Consider the following 17,521-nt stretch of genomic DNA (forward strand, 5'->3'; position numbering starts at 1 on the left):
ATATGTACACACAGGAAAATCCATATGTACATATATACAATACATACATAAATACATATATTGAAAAAACACATATACCAAGAAGATATGTGGTAACTACAGAAGGAAAGGCCCTGCCTAGCAGGTGAAAGGGACCAGGAAGAATCACAAGCAACAGCCCTTGCACTTTCAGATGAAGAAAACCTGAGATTGTTTGGGGGGAGAGAGAGTAATCAAAGCATGGAACAGAGAGTCTCAATGTCAACTTGGCAAGATGGCTCCAGTGGCCCCAGTCCCCAGGCTCTGTGCTTCACCCAGGGCTAGTTAACATTTTTATCATGACTTGAACAAAGGCTCAAAAGTGAATACTGGCCCCTAGGTGGGACAGTTAATAGTGTATGAAAGAGACAAATCCAAAAATCTTAACTGGTGGAGCAACGGGATGATCTAATGAGAGAAAGTTAAGAGATAACTGTAGTCTTACTTATACTTCAGTTCACTAACTCAGCTTCCCTTAGGACCAGGTAGAGTAGGGGTGGCTGGGCAGCAGCTTGTCTGAACACAATGCAGAAATTTCAGCTCAGCACTGCTAAATCACAGCCCAAAAAGTTCCCTTAAACTTCAGTTTCAGCACAGCTGGCATGACGTGGGGAAGTCTGACCTTCAATTGGGCAGAATATGGAGGACTGGGCTCAATTCTGGCCCCACATTAAGGAATCACTGGGATAAGCTAGAGAGCATTCAGAGGCAGGTAACGAGGGTGGTGAAATGCCTCATGTTTAAGTCATGTGAGGAGAGAAAAAGAAGATGCTTAGGCTGAAAACAAGACTAGTCAGGGGGACGAGAAGTGAAGGAGACATGATTGCTGTCCTCTAGTATGGGAGGATCCATGTAGTGGGGGAGAGGTTTAGACTTGCTGTACTTGGATCCAGGGGCAGAATCTAGAGCAGTGGATAGAATCATTAAAAGCCCATTTAGGCTTGAAGTTAGAAGACCTCCCTAACAATAAGAACTGTCCAAAAGCACAAGAGGTTGATGCCTGAGAAGCAAGGGGTTGAACGTATGAAACAGATTCTGTTTCAGGTCTGGGTTGAACTCAATGGCCATCGAGGTCCCTTCCAACACTAAAATTCTATCACCCTGTGGACTTGAGCTGTTGTTGTTATCTGTTCTTAGTTCTGGAAGAGAGCCATGACATCAGGGAGGTGATGCCATGGCATGCTAGTGAATTTGATTTAAGTGAGGCAGGGCTGTGCAAAGTCACCAGTCTCACTTTCTTCTTCAGAGCCATATGGGTCCAGGGGCCAGATACAGATCAGGACAACTGGACATGGCCCTGGATGCCAAAGAGTACAATAGTCACAGTTCCCAATACTTAAGTGAATCATATAAAAATATTCTCATCACGGTTGCTAAAGCTCTGACTAGTTAAGAAAAAAATCCACAAACATCTATACAATGACTACTATGTGTAAGACTCTGGAGATACACATTTGAAAATGCTGGCCTACTAATATACTAATCTACTAGTAAATGGTCACTGAAAATGAAAGTTCACAGCTGTCCTGTTGGGTTACACCTTTGATAGACAAGCTCCCTAGGGAAGCAGAGAATATGACCAAAAAAAGCCAACAGAAGACCAGCCATGTGGAGGTTCCGGCTCTCTCTCATGGCCTTACCTGTTTGCTCTCCATTAGAATTCTCACAAGAACTACTTTCCAAATGTGCTTCTGTTCCCCTGACTTATAAGCTAGAAAAAAGGATCCCTGTTCTCAGAGTGCTATAAGATAAAAAAGGGAAATACCAGCTGCAGACAGTGGTTAGTTTTCCAGTGATTAGCTTATGGCACACAGCCAATGAGCGAATGTTATCAGCGAACTACAGGCAACACACAAGTGACCCTGGGTCAGACAGTCTGGTTCTGAATATACTGCTCCAGAGAAAGCTATCTCTGATTTCCAGACTCGATTTGGCACTATGGTACCTCCTAGCCCCTGAATGGCCTCCATTATCCACTTTTCATCCAAGGGGTTCAAGTAGGCCAACACCAAAACATCTGTCTGGCTCAAGATGTAGGTGAGGGGCTGAATCAAAGATGGTTCTCTATACACTGAAAACTATGCAGAGACAGGACATAATGTTCTGTCAGGAATTCCGAAATCTCTGGACTGTCTACAAAGAAGCCTGGGGTTGTAACTCAAGACAAATAAAATGATCTTTATCCCAAAACTCTAAACTGGAAAATCTGCAATGGTCAGTTGGGGGACAGGGAAGAAAGAGGTAGCTCTCTGAGGGTCCAGGAGGAGGAGGATACACTGAGGCTGGAGGAAGGATCATGGCAGGATACATGATGACAAGTCAGGCCGTAACAGCTCAGGGTATGTACTTTCAAGTCATCTAGCCCAGTCTGTGATAGCTAGAATTGTTAGATGCCTTATTCATGACTGGAACCTCATTTTGATCAGTTCTCTGAATATTCTTTTCTTTAAAATTATTTATTTACTTTTAATTTTCAACACTCATTTCCATAAGATTTTGAGTTTTAAATTTTCTCCCCCTCCTTCTCTTTGCCCCTCCCCAAGACAGCATGTAATCTGATATAGACTCTACTTATACATTCATATTAAACATTTTCACATTAGTCATGATGTAAAGAAGAATTAGAACTAATGGGAGGAACCACAAAAAAACAAAAGGAGAGCAAATAGTATGCTTCCATCTGCATTCAGATTCCAAAGTTCGTTTTTTGGATGTAGATAACACACTGTGAGTCTTTTGGAGCTGTCTTGAACCCTTGCACTGTGAGAAGAACTAAGTCTATCAAAGTCAGTTATCGTACACTGTGGCTGTTATTGTATATGATGTTCTCCTGACCCTGCTCTTTTCACTCAGCATCAGTTCCTATAAATCTTTCCAGGCTTTTCTGAAGTCTGCCTGTTCATCATTTCTTATAGCACAATAGTATCTGAATACTATTTTGCCCAGGAAATAAATGCCCTAGTAAAAGCATATATTGTAAAAAAAAATATATCTCTGGCCTTTTAGGTCTGAGATGCCTAAGGCTCCTATTCAGTGGGCTGCCCTGCTCTACACAGCCAGTACCTAGGTACAAACAGCTCAGTGGCCCAGTGGATAGAGGGCTGGGCCTTAAGTCAGGAAGACCTGAGTTCAAATCCAGCCTCAGAGACTTACTAGCTGTGTGATCCTGAGCAAGTTACTGAATCTTGAGGATAACAGCACCTACCTCCTGGGGTTGTTTTGAGGCTCAGATGAGATGTCTGTAAAACCCTAAGCTCAGTGCCTAGACACACGGGTGGGGAATCTGTGGCCTTGGGGTTCAGGGCCATATGTGGCCTTCTAGGTCTTTGGAGGTGGCCTTTTGACTAAGTCCAAGTTTTACCGAACAAATCTTTTATGAAGGGGATTTGTTATGGATTCGGTAAAAGGGCTGCACTTGAGGACCTAGAGGAACAACAAATAGTGCCTTCTCCTCCCCCTCCCCCATAGGGTAAGTTAGGCACCTAATAAAGGCTGGTTTCCTTCCTGCCTGGTAGCCCCACCTAAGCCCTTTTCCATAATCTTCCACTGCTGAAAATTTCCATGCTGGTACCAATCTGAAGTCAATTGTGTCCTGATCCAGTCCTCATCCCAAATCCCTGGCAGTTCCCTGCCTGATATCAGGAACAGAAAATCAATCAGACATGCTCCAGTTAGACTCTGCCCCCACGCTCTACAAAACTGGACTTCACCACTTCCATTGCTGATCTGATACATGGGCTTCCCTGGCATGTGAGGGAGTAGAGTGCTGACAGCTGTCTCTGTTCTGAAAGTGTATCAGGAGCCATCCGTGCTGCCCCAGTTTGGGTTCTTAGCCCCAATCCACACGCTACTCCAAAAGAGATGAGACCCTAAAGGTCTCCAACATTTCTCACCAACTACTGCATTCACCAAGTGCAAGGCTCTGATTCTCCATAGGACCTGAACTGAAGGTCCCTGCTTCCTCCTATCAGGGACTAAGGACAACTGTGCCTGAAGGCCAGTGACCATCTGTATCCTCACCTTGTTGCCACTGTCTCATACTCAGTGCTCTCAGTTCCAAGAATAGAAGCGGGGAGGTACCCCAATATGGTGGCAGTGGGCAACTCTGGGGGGCTCAGGGCCACTATCAGAGTTGGGCAGAATACTAAGACTTAGTTGGTTCAGTGTATGAAGCCAAAAGTAACTTTTTCTATATAGAGTATAATAAAAAGAAAACACCAGACCAAGGGCAAACAAGCTGAGGGTCAGCTGAGACTTCAAAGGAGGTAAACTGGGGAAACTGAGGCTCAAGCTGAAACAAACTCATCTCTCATTCACTGAGAGGGAAGAGTTGAAGCTAATCTTACCAAAGCAGGAAGAGAAGAAAGGAAGAGAAAGGCTCCAGAAAACTTTGGGAGAGTATGCCACAACCAGAAAGACCAATTTTACTATGTGGTTGGTAGACTCTCTTAAGTCACTCTACACCAAATGTGGTTTGAAAAACAGCAACATTTTCTGAAAAAGAGTCTGGATTCCCATGCTGACTACTTTGAAGGACAACATTCATTTGGATCCAAACATTGAAGCATTTTTTGCTTAAAAAGAAAAATTAAAATCAATCACTTTGTAGAGCTTACTAAATCCTAAGAGATATTTTCAAAAAGCTTGTAAAAGGGGAAAGAGTGTCCTAACAATGGTTTTTCTCTGCCATTACAAAAGCAAAATATGGTACCTATAATTGATACAGAAAGACCTAGAATTATGGCTCTAATTCAGTTTAATGCCTTTGAGTCTCGCCTTTTCACATTTGTCAAGCAACAACATGACAGGGAATAAACATGTGAAAAATTCCATACAAATAAAAGTTGGTCTATGCATTTCAAAGGCAAGTAAACACTTTGTCCTTGTTGATGAGGTGCAGCTCCATTAAACAGAATAAAGTGACTGAAAAGTGTTCTAAAATGAGTAGGTTTGCTTTCTCCAAGAAAAAAGGTAGCTAAATTTAAAAAAAAAAAAAGGGAAAGCAGCCTGAAAGGCATCATATCGCAGGATAAGGCTCTCCAAAGGCAATAAGGAGACTGGAGGGCATCCCCAAGTCTCCTTAAAGAAACCCAGGAAAATGAAGCCCCACTGAATTACATGAACCTGACTCCAGCAGAACACCCAACTCTAGGCCCCCAAAATCACTAAACTCAACAAGTTCTCTGATCCAGCCAATAATAATAGCAAGCACTTACAGAGCAATTTAAGGTTTACAAAGCATCCACAAGGTAGGTGCTATTATTATCATCCCCATTTTACAGATGAGGGAATTGAGCCTGAGAGAGGTAGCTCAAGATATAAAGTATTCCAGGAAGGATTTTAATTCAAATATCCCTGACTCTTAAGACCAGCACTCTAAACCCCGAATCACTGTGACTATCCCTAAGAGGCAATCAGGGAGACTAACATGCGCAGAAAAAGAGAAGGACTCAAGCTTAGCTCTGCTCATTTGCCTCTTCCCACTCAGTTTTTCATGAGTGACTTCCTCACCAGAGCCTCTAGGAAGCTGCCTTATTTTGTGTCCAGGGGAGTCCTTTCATGAACCAGTCCAAGTCTACACTCTCATTCTTGCTCCAGTCCTGAGGTCCCTTGATCTAGCACAGTTCATGCCTTTCTAAGCCTCAACCCTGAATTACTCTCACCATCTTGCAGCTGGAATGTGGCATTTTCATTGCTTTTGCTGTTCCTACTGATTAACTTTCTTGTTGTGCAGTTCGATCTCACTGTGCACGCCCTCTATTCATGTATGGTTGCTGAGTTGTATTATTAGTCATATCTGACTCTTCATGACCCCTTTTGGGGTTTTCTTGGCAGAGATTACAGAGTGGTTTGCCATTTCCTTCTCCAATTCATTTGACAGATGAGGAAACTGAGGCAAACAGGATTAAGTGACTTGCCCAGGGTCACACAACTAGTAAAAATATCTGACAATGAATACGAATTCAGGCCTTCCTGACTCCTAGACTGATGCTCTATCCACTGTGTCAAACTAGCTTCCCCTTCTAATTGACTTAATTGTTTATTTGTTAAATGGGAAAGTCATCAATGAGTGCTCAGAAACTAGAGCAGTGAGTGGGTAGAGTGTATTCTTCCTAACATGGTTACCCCTACAATACTAAAAAAGTTATGGTCATGACCACCTCCTCTGGGAGTCCCCCAATCTACTGGGATGCAAGTGCAGGGTGGAGTATACAAGGCAAACTACAGAAGAGAGAAGAATTGGAGAGGATACCACACACACTTGCTGTATGAATGATTCAGAGAAACTTTGGAAAGTATCCGAGAACTTGAAGCAGGGTAAAATAAAAGAACCAGTAAAACATTTTATATGTTGATAATAATAATGTAGGAAAACAACTATGAAAGACATCAAAACTCAGATCCATGCCAGTCCTATGAAGCATGCCTCCTGCCCTTCAACAAAGAGATGATGAACTAGTGGGGAATGATCAGGGGTGTGCTATTAAGTGTAACAACTGGCTCTCCCAAAACGCACATGTTTTTAAGTTTAACCTACATTATTAACATTTACCTCATCACCTCATCACTGTGTTCATAAGTCTACTCTAGACAACAGCAAAACAATAAATCAAGCCCTGATTTCCAGTGTTTGCCAATTTCTGAAATATAATGCTCACACTAAAAATTTAACAATAAGCTCTCATGAAACACCCCTGTGCATGACACATCTTTTTAGACAACATCAATGTATTTATTTCACTCGACTATATCCGTTGCAAGTAAGGACTTCTAACTTGGGAAGTGTGGTAGCTAGAAGAGAAGGGATGACTTAACAAGCAGTGATAGAGAAAAATTTTTAAATCAACAAAAAAAGCAAGTGAAATATACAAAAAAGTTTAGAAGAAGACACAAATCAGGCAATTTTGTTAATATCTTGTTAATTTGCACTTTAAAAAAACAAATTACATACAGCATAGAGTTTCACATACAATTCTCTTTTGTCCACTGTATATTGGAATGTTTGTGCCGAGTGATGAATTAAATTAAGTTTATAGTAAAAAATAAAAATTGTTTAAATGATAAAATAATAAAGAGTAGACATGGTAAATAGGCCAGAGAATTTTGTACAGTAAACTGAGCCTGTCATATGAAATATAATTTTGCAGTATCTACAATTTGGAATAATACATGAATATGAAACATTATACACTACAGAAAACGCTCACAGTTGCAAAATGAACACCATGGAGATAATTCCTACTTATGTACCAAAACTTTTTGTTGAAAATGAAGAGACAAAGGATCTATTAAGAACTCAATAAGGTCCTCTTAATTAAAATCAGCATCAAGCTAAAATAGAGAATCCAATGACTTCAAGGCAAAGATGAGATTAGACAAGAGGAAGGTAAAAAAATACATCAGAAAATATGGGATCAGGAAAAAGGAATAAGAGAGGCCAAAGCCATATACCCAGAAGCTTCATATCTTTAAATCATGAACTTCTTAAAGAAAAGACTAGATAGATGTTAGACATGAAGAGAACCAAATACCATTAAAAATTTTTATTTTACTTTGACAAACAGACATAGGAGGTATCTCTGAATCTATTATCTGTGTATATTCAGATTATCAATTGGTCAGAGCAAAGATAAGAATTACTAAGAAGATAAAAGAATGGTAAAATAATGAGAAAATATATGGCACACAGTTCAAATAACTCAATTTCAAACCATTCTGGGAAGTCACAATATCCCTAAGCCTAAGTTTCTTCAACTATTCAATAAAGGGGTTGACCAAGATGATCTCTGAGGTCCAATCCAACTCTAGATAAGCTATCTTGTTTAAATAGGTAAGTCCTAAGAGAAGGCAATGAACAGAAGAAATGACAATGACACAAACACAATAATATACAAAAATTTAGTCACTGTAAATCAAGTATCATTAACAAGGAGATGAAAAATGTCTAAAAGTCTCTTAGGTAACAAATACTTTTTTCAATTGCCAAGTGGAAAGAGTTGGTGGCCAAAGAAGATACAAACCCATTTGTAAAATCCTAAGAAGGATGAGGGATGATTGTGATCAATACCACCTAATAGAGGAAAAAAGCAGTGGAAAATAAAACCATCTTAGAGAAAATCTGCCAAGAGATTTAACTAAGCAATCATCCAAGCACATTTAAGGGCTAAAAATAAAAGGAAGACAACAAAAAGAAAACTAAAAAATCTGCAAAGCCTTTTAAACAAATTATTTTCATCATACAGGATAAGAGGCCCACTACACTTAGACTCTACTACTATGATGTGTTTATACAGAAAGCTAAATGGGACTGAACGGAATAAAATCAGGAAAAGCAGCTGAGTTGGGGTGTGTGTGTGCACGCGCGCGTATGTGTCTATGTGTCTGTCTGTCTGTCTCAAAGTCATACTGAAGGCAAAATAACTTTGAGAGCATTAAGGGATTGCTTTACAGTGTATCAAAAAGAGGGAAAGATATTAAAGATGTGGAAAGAAATCTTGTGCCTTATTACTATACGCTTCCTACCTGTTCAAAATCTTTAAGAGACTCATCCATACATGGGGCAGCTAGGTGATGTAGTGAATAGAGAGCTGGGCCTGGAGTCAGGACAACTCCTCTTCGTGAGTTCAATTCCAGCCTCGGACTCTTACTAGTTCTATGACCCTGGGCAAGTCATTTAACCCTGTTTGCCTCAGTTCCTCATTTGTAAAATAAGGTGGAGAGGGAAACATCAAACCACTCTAATATCTTTGCCAAAAAACCTCCAAATACGGTCACAAAGAATTGGATGCAACTGAAAAAAAATGACTCAACAACTACACAATGCATGCATAATGAGTACCAGTTGTCAATATGCAGGCTTTGCAAGTGATTCTACAGGAGACTCCACCCTTTATCATCTCATGAATGACTAAAAGATGTAGAGTAAATCCCATCATGTTTACTGTTTGTTGATTATGAAAAGGCATTTGATTTGGCCAAACAAAATCATAACTTAGGGCTTTACTTTAAGGATGTCCTGAATAACATCAAAATCATTAAAGATTCCTTGAAAGATAAAGCCACAGGGAAAAATCCCTACTCAATGACCCTCTGATTATAAACATCATGTGAAGCATAAAGCAAAGATACGTTAAAGTAAAGATACGTTAAAGTAAAGATACGTTCACTATTGGGATGGAGGAAATCCAGCTCAGCATCCAAGTTGAAAAGGAATTCCCTTTACCACATGAATGCTAAAGGCCTCCACAAGCTCTGGTGTGCAAACACTGTTCTGGGTGCATCAGGTCCTGGAAGATTAAACCCTCCTGAAAGAAATCTGTAATGGGGGTGGGGGGGCCCCCAAGATGGCAGAGTAGAAAAATGCATATACTCTAGTGTTTCCCCCACAGCCCACAAAATACCTGTAAAAAATGACTCTCAACGAATTCTATTCAAAGAGGTTTCCTGGCAAGGGTTACCTGGGGGACTGACAGGAAAGGTCTATCTCACGGGAAGCTGAGCAGAGCAGAGCCCAGCCCTGGCAGCACAGCACTAGGAGGAACAGGACCTGAACAGACTTCTGGGGCAGAATTCCCAGCAGGGAGGGTCCCAGATCCCTCAACCCATAAGCAATAAAGAAAGCTCCAAAGTTCAGTGTGGGAGAGCTTTCCCAGTTGGGCAAGAGGGGAACAGGGTTCCCACAGCACTGGCCTCAGGCAGCAGCAGGAGGCTGGCAGCTATGGTGGCTGAGGAAGCAGCCTGGGTCTATTGTCCAGGCAGCTCAGCTTAAAGCCTCTGGCAGAACTGAGCAGCTGATCTGAACCTCAGCCCTCAGTGGCAGCTCCACCCCCACCCAAAGCCCTGGGGAGTGAGCAGCTGATTTGAATCTCAGCCTTGTACTGGGGAGAGGGGAAGCACTAGGACCCTCCTCTTGACAAAGGATTCAGAAGTCAAGTAACTGGTTGGGAAAATGCCCAAAAAAAGGGAAAAATAATAAGACCATAGAAGGTTACTTTCTTGGTGAACAGGTGTCTCCTTCGATCCTTTTGGATGAAGAAGAAGGTATACTGTCAGAGGAAGTCAAAGCCTCTACCTCCAGTACCCCTAAAATGAATATTAAATGGGCCCAGGTCATAGAAGAGCTTGAAAAGCGTGTCAGCAGCCTGCTAAAGGAGAACCCAAAAAATGCTGAGGAAAATAACACCTTTAAAAAGAGGGCTAACTCAATTAGAAAAAGAGGTCCAAAAAGCCAATGAGGAGAAGGCTTTAGGAAGCAGAATTAGCCAAATGGAAAAGGAGGTTCAAAAGCTCACTGAACAAAATAGTTCTTTAAAAAAGAAAATTGAGTTCAGGGAAGCTAATGACTATGAGATAAACCAAGCAGTTACAAAACAAAACCAAGAGTTTGAAAAAAATAGAAGATAATGTGAAACATCTCATAGCAAAAACAACTGACCTGAAAAATAGATCCAGGAGAGACAATTTAAAAATTATGGGACTACCTGAAAGCCATGATCAAAAAAAGAGCCTAGAAATTACCTTCCATGAAATTATCGAGGAAAACTGCCCTGAGATTCTAGAACCAGAGGGCAAAATAAACATTGAAAGTATCCACCAATCACCTCCTGAAAGAGATCTGAAAAGAGAAACTCCTAGGAATATTGTGGCCAAATTTCAGAGTTCCCACCTCAAGGAGAAAATACTGCAAGCAGCTAGAAAGATACAATTCGAGTATCGTGGAAATGCAATCAGGATAACACAGGATCTGGCAGCTTCTACATTAAGGGATCAAAGGGCTTGGAATAGGATATTCCAGAAGTCAAAGGAACTAGGATTAAAATCAAGAATCATCTACCCAGCAAAACTGAGTATAATACTTCAAGGGAATAAATGGTCATTCAATGATATAGAGGACTTTCAAGCATTCATGATGAAAAGACCAGAACTGAAAGGAATATATGACTTTCAAACACAAGAACCAAGAGAAAGCATGAAAAGGTAAACAGGAAAGAGCAATCATAAAAGATTTTCTAAAGCTGAACTGTTTACATTACTACATGGAAAGACAGTATCTGTAACTCTTGAGACTTTTGTCAGTATTTGGGTAGGTGGAGGGATTATACATACACACATACATATATAGATGGAGAGTACAAGTTGAGCTGAATAAGAAGAGATAATATCCATAAAAAAATAATAATAAAATAAAAATTAAGAGGTGAGGGAGGAAAACACTGGGAAGAGAAAGGGAGAAATGGAATGGGGCAGGCCATAACTCATAAAAGAGACAAGAAAAATCCTGTTCAATAGAGGAGAAAAGGGAGAAGATGAGAGGGGAAACATGAAGCTTAATATCTTCACATATGGCTTAAGGAGGGAATTAAATTCACTAAATTTGGTATGAAAATCTATCGTACACTACAGGAACATAGGGGAGGAGGGGACAAGTGGGGTGAAGGAGATGACAGAAGGGAGGGCAAATGGGAGAAGGGAGTTAACTAGAAGTAATCACTGTTGGGAAGGGACAAGATCAAATGAGAGAGTAAAAAAAGGGGAGGGACAGGGTAGGATAGAGGGCAATATAGTTAGTATTATACAACATGATTCTTATGGAAGTCTTTTGCAAAACAACACATATATAGCCTGTACTGAATCACTTGCCTTCTCAGTGGGGATGGGGAGGGAGGGAGGGAGAGAAGTTGGAATTCAAAGTATTAAAAACGAATGTTGAGAATTATTATTGCATATAACAGGGAAAAAAGGAACACAGGTAATGGGGTATAGAAATTTATCTTGCCCCACAAGAGAAAAGATGGGAATAAGGGAAGGGTGAGGTGTGATAGGAGGGTACACTGAGGGAAGGGATGATCAGAATGCAAGGTATTATGGGGAGGGGAGAGAGAAGAGATGGGGAGAAAAACTGGAACTCAAAATTTTGTGGAAATGAATGTTGAAATCTAAAAATAAATGAAAGACAAAAAAGAAAGGAAAAAAAGAAAGAAATCTGTAACCAATGAAAAGACTGACTTTCCACACTGGAAAGGCCAAATAGATGAAGAATGTCTGTTGCCCAGATCATAACATAGGCTGCTAGATGGGTAACCTATAGAACTGGTCCATCAATATGCATATCTGGGACCAAGAGTACAAGTGAACAAGAAATTGGGACCAGAACTAAGCTAAAAAAGAAACGTGAGCCAGACTGTATTAAGAAAATTGCAAAGCTTCTCTAAAGATGCCAAGCTTCTCCTGGAAACAAAGGCCCATCTTTTTGATATTAGTCCTCTATTGGTTTTGTTTATGGCTCTGAGAAAGGAGATATAATAATCTCCAAAGAATGGAAATTAATTTCACATAGAGGACAATAGAGAAGTGCATGGAGGGAATAATGATTCAACTAAAACATTTAACCAAAAAGGAACTTCAAAGAACAGTAGTAAAATATGTCTCTAGGGGAAATGTAGTAGGGAAAATGGGCTGGTCACATGGCAAGGGTGAGGGATAACAGGTAAACTGTCCAAGTGCTCCTCTGGCATCTTCAGGGTACAGGATTTCAGCCTACATGTATATGCCAAATTATGGAAGCACATAAACTGGAGTAGCACATAATGGGAAGAGACGGACGGATAGTGATCTGTATCCACACCAATGGCAACAGAGATCAGAGTAAACTTTGCAAAGTTTGACATCATGGAGATAAACGGGTAATAGTTGATTCAATTTATCTGTCACCAATTCTATTAAACAAAATTCATGATCACAGATTTCAGTTTTTCTAGGGAAATTAAATTTGACTTTCCATCACTGTTGCATTACAGCACATTCTAAGAACATAACTCTCGAAATTTATCCTTTTCTTGGAAACCGATAAAAGTTAAAGGAAAAATATCAGTTCAAAATAAAGTAGGATCATAGGTCTGAGAAAAGGCTATTAGATTTATAAATCAAGAGATCATTGGTAACTTTGGAGGTAGCAGTTTCTGAGGAAGGATAAGATTGGAAGCCAGGCTGCAAAGAAGAGTGAGGAGATTAAGTGGAGGCACTGAATGTAGATAACTTTTCAGGTAGTTTAACTAAGAAAGGAGAAGGAGAGACTGAGGACAATAGCTATATGACAATAAGTAGGGGAGATGGTAAAATCAAGTGTGAATTTTTTAAGAAAGAGGAAGGCTTAAGACAGGTTGTAGGTTGTAGGAAAGAAACCAGTTGTTGGGGAAATTGAAGACAGAAGAGAGAAGGAGGAGGATGATGGGGAAAGAAGGAGGGAATGTGGTCAAGGGTACATTTCTTCAGGGCCTTGTGTGAAGGAAGAGAGTGGGGAGTGCTGCTTTGAGTGAAAAAAGGGAGGATGCAGCAATTGGTCTCAATTTTTTCATAGGTACTCTGATCAATACAATGACTGAAGACAATTCCAAAAGACCCATGATGAAAAATGCTATCCACCTCAGGAGAGATCTGATGAACTGAGTGCAAATTGAAACAGACTTATTTCACTTTCTTTATGTTTTTTGCTTTTTGGGGGCAACATAGCTAATATGGAAATACATTTTGCATGACCTCACATGTATAACTGGTATCATGTTACTTGTCTTCTCAATGGGTGTAAGAGGAGAGAGAAAGAGAATATGGAACTCAAATTTTTTTCTCAAATTAATGTTAAAAATAAAGAAAAGAAAAAGAAAATACCTTAAGGGAGACAAAGAATTATCCTCTGTATTTCAAAAGATGGCTAGACCTTGGTAAATAAATCTGCCCATAGTCACTCAGGAAACCAGGACAGTCCCAGAAATGGAACTCAGTCCCATCTAAGTGCCCTCTACAATAGACTATGCTGCCTAAACTTCATTAAAGAATAAAGTTTTAACATCACAATTAAAATTGTACCTAAGTTCCACATGCCCGGGGGGGGGGGGGGGAAACACAGTTAAAGTAAAAGCTTTAATTCTATGTAATAACACAATAACCTGTTAAAAATCAGTTGAATTTTACATAAAAGACTGTTCCCTATACACTGGGGAAGTAGAAATCAATGAAGAATTTAAAGTACTCTATGATCTAATCTTAAAACTTAAAATCTAACAGCTCATCATAACCAAGACAATCTGAGAATTATATGAACCAAGTATGAAACCTAACATCAGATATTTCAATCATTTATTGAGAATTAAACAGATGGTATCTAGTTCAGGTCAAATTGTCTACGGAGCCCCTTTCCCTGATAGTCATTCTACAGGAGTGCTATGGATTCCAAAGTTCTCAGAAGAAAGAGTAGGGATTCACCATATCATTCATACAATTCAAATCTTAAACTGCTTTCAAAAAATTCAACACACAGATACTGAGAAAGGTTAACCCTTAAATGTTACTGTCATTTATTCCAAGTTACAAGGTAAGAATTCATCAAAAGTCTTATCCAAAGAAAGCAGTCATGTTCTTTCCATTCAAATCACCCAATCAAAATGACCTTCACAGTTCTTGGAATGGTCAATATGTATCTCTTGGAATTTTTTCCCTTTTCCTTACAGAGGCAAATGTGAGGGGATCCGCATCATAGCAATACGAATAAAACCTCAAAGAGTTAACTAAAATACCTCAGGAGGTCATATACTCTCACTGCTAAACACCCTTTTCATCTTAACCTCAGCAACTAAGAGGAAGCAAGCCCCAGAGGGCTCCTGGACAAATCTAAGGAAATAATGAGAAAATAAGGAGTGCCCTGATCCAATTATCTCCATCAGCTAAAACTTTATTAGTGTCATTTACTTGGGTAATTTTTGAAAGACCATTTGACAAATGGCTAAAGTGCAATCAGTTAAAGAGAATTATGAAAATGTTCACCTTCCTTCTGAGCAAATACAGAGGAAGGGGGCAGAAACAAAGGTCCACCCTAAGTCTATTGGCCATAAGTCTTATTTGTCTGCAAGGATGAATTCCACTCCCACCTCTCGACAGTAACCCAAGTATTCAGAGATCATATGTTTCAAAATTAGGTCTTGTATAACACTCTAAAGACAAGAGAACTGATTTCACTTAGGGCCACGTGAATACTACATAGCTTGAAAAGAAGCCTTTTTCAATGTTTTCTCTCTAATGGCAGGAACATATTACCATGGGATTTGAGTCTGCAATGAGATCCCGAAGAGAATCCAAGAAGCCTTGGTCCTCTACCATCTGGGCGTTGATGTCATGCAGCTTGGCCACACAGACTGCTGCTGTCTTTCGGACATAAGGATCTTCATCCTTCAGACATTTGCGAAGTGGCTCACACAGATACTCCGTGATCTTGTCCACCCGAATACACCCCATAGTCCTGACTGCCAGGGCACGGATTAATGGGTTAGGGTCTTCACAGTCCTGTAAGAAAAAGCTTAAGTGTACACACTGTGCCCATCACATAACGACAAGGGCTTCCACAAGCCACACAAGAAAACCATTCTCCCTAGTTTCAAGGCCCCTAATGGCAACTCCCTGAAGAGGGTGCACAAAGTGCTGCAGACAGCAGGTTCTCACTGCCTATTTAAGTGCTCAGGAGCTGGTTCTTTTGTTAATCATGTCCCAATGTGGCAGTAACAATGACTTAGAAATACTATCTTCCTCTTCTTTCTCACTCCCAAAAGAAGCTTCTTTATATATTACTAGTCTTTACACCTAACACCAACTGCTTCCACATGTACAGGCCCATGAGAAAGCAGGTGAAAAGAGGGGCAGAAGAAATTCTGCATCCTGAATTTCACCTCCCAGAAAAGGCCTAACAGAAAGTCTGTAGAATTATATCAATCCTTTGCAGGGAATCTATTACCTACTTTTCTAAAATGCAGTCTATACACAATTGCCTTATTCATTAGTTCCTGAGTTGCACTGATCATTCATCAGCCAAGCATGATGAAATGACTCAGCTGATATGCTCCTTCGTACCTGGCAAGAGGCAAATCTACTGGACTCACCTGGCAGGAGGCAGGCCTGTGGCTTGAGGTCCCCTGAAATCAGAGCTCCTAAGCAATGTCTACACTATTCTCCGAGCTATTCCTGGTACTACTCTGTGAGGTTTTGAATTTTGTATAATCCTTCAGAACACAGAGCACTTACGTGTCCTCAGTACAGACACCGACCAAACCAGAAGACACGTGGCAAGCAGACTGCTAGGAAAGCTACCTTCACAAAGCTGTTGACAGCCATGATGGCCATATCTGGCTGGCTCTTGGCGTAGTTCATCAGATACAGATAGACAAGCTTCTTTAGCTCCAGGTTATCCGTCTGCATACAATTCACCACATCTGGAAAGAGAGAGCTGGGGGCAGGGACAGGGAAAGAAGAGGGAAAAAGGAGTGGGACAGAGATTATATGAGAGATAGCAACATCTACACCTGTTCAATAAATCTTGAAATCATATATGCTATGCTACCCAAGGAAGCCTTCTGTGATAAGTTACAGATGTTAAGTGCCAATAATCTCTCACTGCAACTTTTGTCACTCTGTGGAGATAATTACATCCCAAATAAATATTTTGGTTTTGCCTTTGGGGAAAACAGTTTATCATATTTTGTGAATTTGCCCTGGAACTACGCAGGCATATTCATAGCAGCTGCTATGCGTATCACATTGGCGTTGCATCTATTTACAAAACCAAGATTTTAGCAGCATCAAATCAATCTAAAGACTATAGAACATGTTTAAAGTCTTGTATTGAAATGCCTGTGGAAAAATTCTAGACACTGACTCCCAATATGAGGAACTCCAAGACATCTAACAATATGCAAGTCACCAATCTCAAGGTATCATCCAAATCCTAATCATTTGTGAAAATCCAGTGCTACGTGCAGGTCAACTTGTCAGGGCTGCACAAAGGCTACCCGACAGGCATCAGGGTGAACCAAAAAAGCTGTGAGCCAGAAACAGGAGAAAAGACTATCAGTGTTACCCATGGGGGGAAAAGGAAACTTCTAATCATGGTAAATACGGGAACATGTCTTGCTAGATTATGGAGCAATGTCACAAGGGTCTCGTTTGGGGTTTTTTTTGTTGTTTTTTTTTTAATTTTCTTAATAGGGGAGGGAGAAAATAGAAGGAATAGATTCATTTTTAAATGGCTTGTTACTTGAAAAAAAATTATTTTTTTTTTTAAAAAACCACTACAGGAAAAAAGTAAAATGTCCTCAAGTGGAAGTTGAGTTTGAGTTGAAAAGGTAAGAGATTTTCTCCTTGGCATAAACAACCCAATAACCAGATCAGGGGTGGGGAACCTGCAGCTTCAAGGCCATATGTGCAGCTCTTTGACTGAATCCAAACTTCACAGAACAAATCTCCTTAATAAAAGGGCCTCGAGGACATAGGTTCCCCACCACTGAATTAGACAATCACCAACTGGCAGCTTAAAATTTGAATCTCCTAGTACACTAAAAAAAAATTGAACATAAAAAACCACTGAAGTCAAAGTTTTCTGTGCCTCATCCACATGTGCACTCCCAGATCCTGCAGGTCACAGAGGATCCAGATGGCCCTTCCTAAATGACTCCTACATTCCCCC

The 17,521-nt window shown here is 40.3% G+C and overlaps 1 protein-coding gene across 7 annotated transcripts in view; it reads right to left on the reverse strand.

Moving 5' to 3' along the window:
- Positions 1 to 17,521, reverse strand: part of AP2B1 (adaptor related protein complex 2 subunit beta 1) — a 144,753-nt gene that overhangs the window by 89,449 nt on the left and 37,783 nt on the right. For all 7 annotated transcript variants that reach the window (XM_072644916.1, XM_072644921.1, XM_072644919.1 and 4 more), the window contains 2 exons: positions 16,150 to 16,285; positions 15,106 to 15,351 (listed from right to left, as the gene is read on the reverse strand). In XM_072644916.1, the coding sequence (XP_072501017.1) occupies positions 15,106 to 15,351; positions 16,150 to 16,285 (382 nt within the window). The remainder of the gene's footprint in view (positions 1 to 15,105; positions 15,352 to 16,149; positions 16,286 to 17,521) is intronic.

This window comes from Notamacropus eugenii, chromosome 2 (assembly GCF_028372415.1).
Source record: "Notamacropus eugenii isolate mMacEug1 chromosome 2, mMacEug1.pri_v2, whole genome shotgun sequence".
NCBI classification, from domain to species: Eukaryota; Metazoa; Chordata; class Mammalia; order Diprotodontia; family Macropodidae; genus Notamacropus; species Notamacropus eugenii.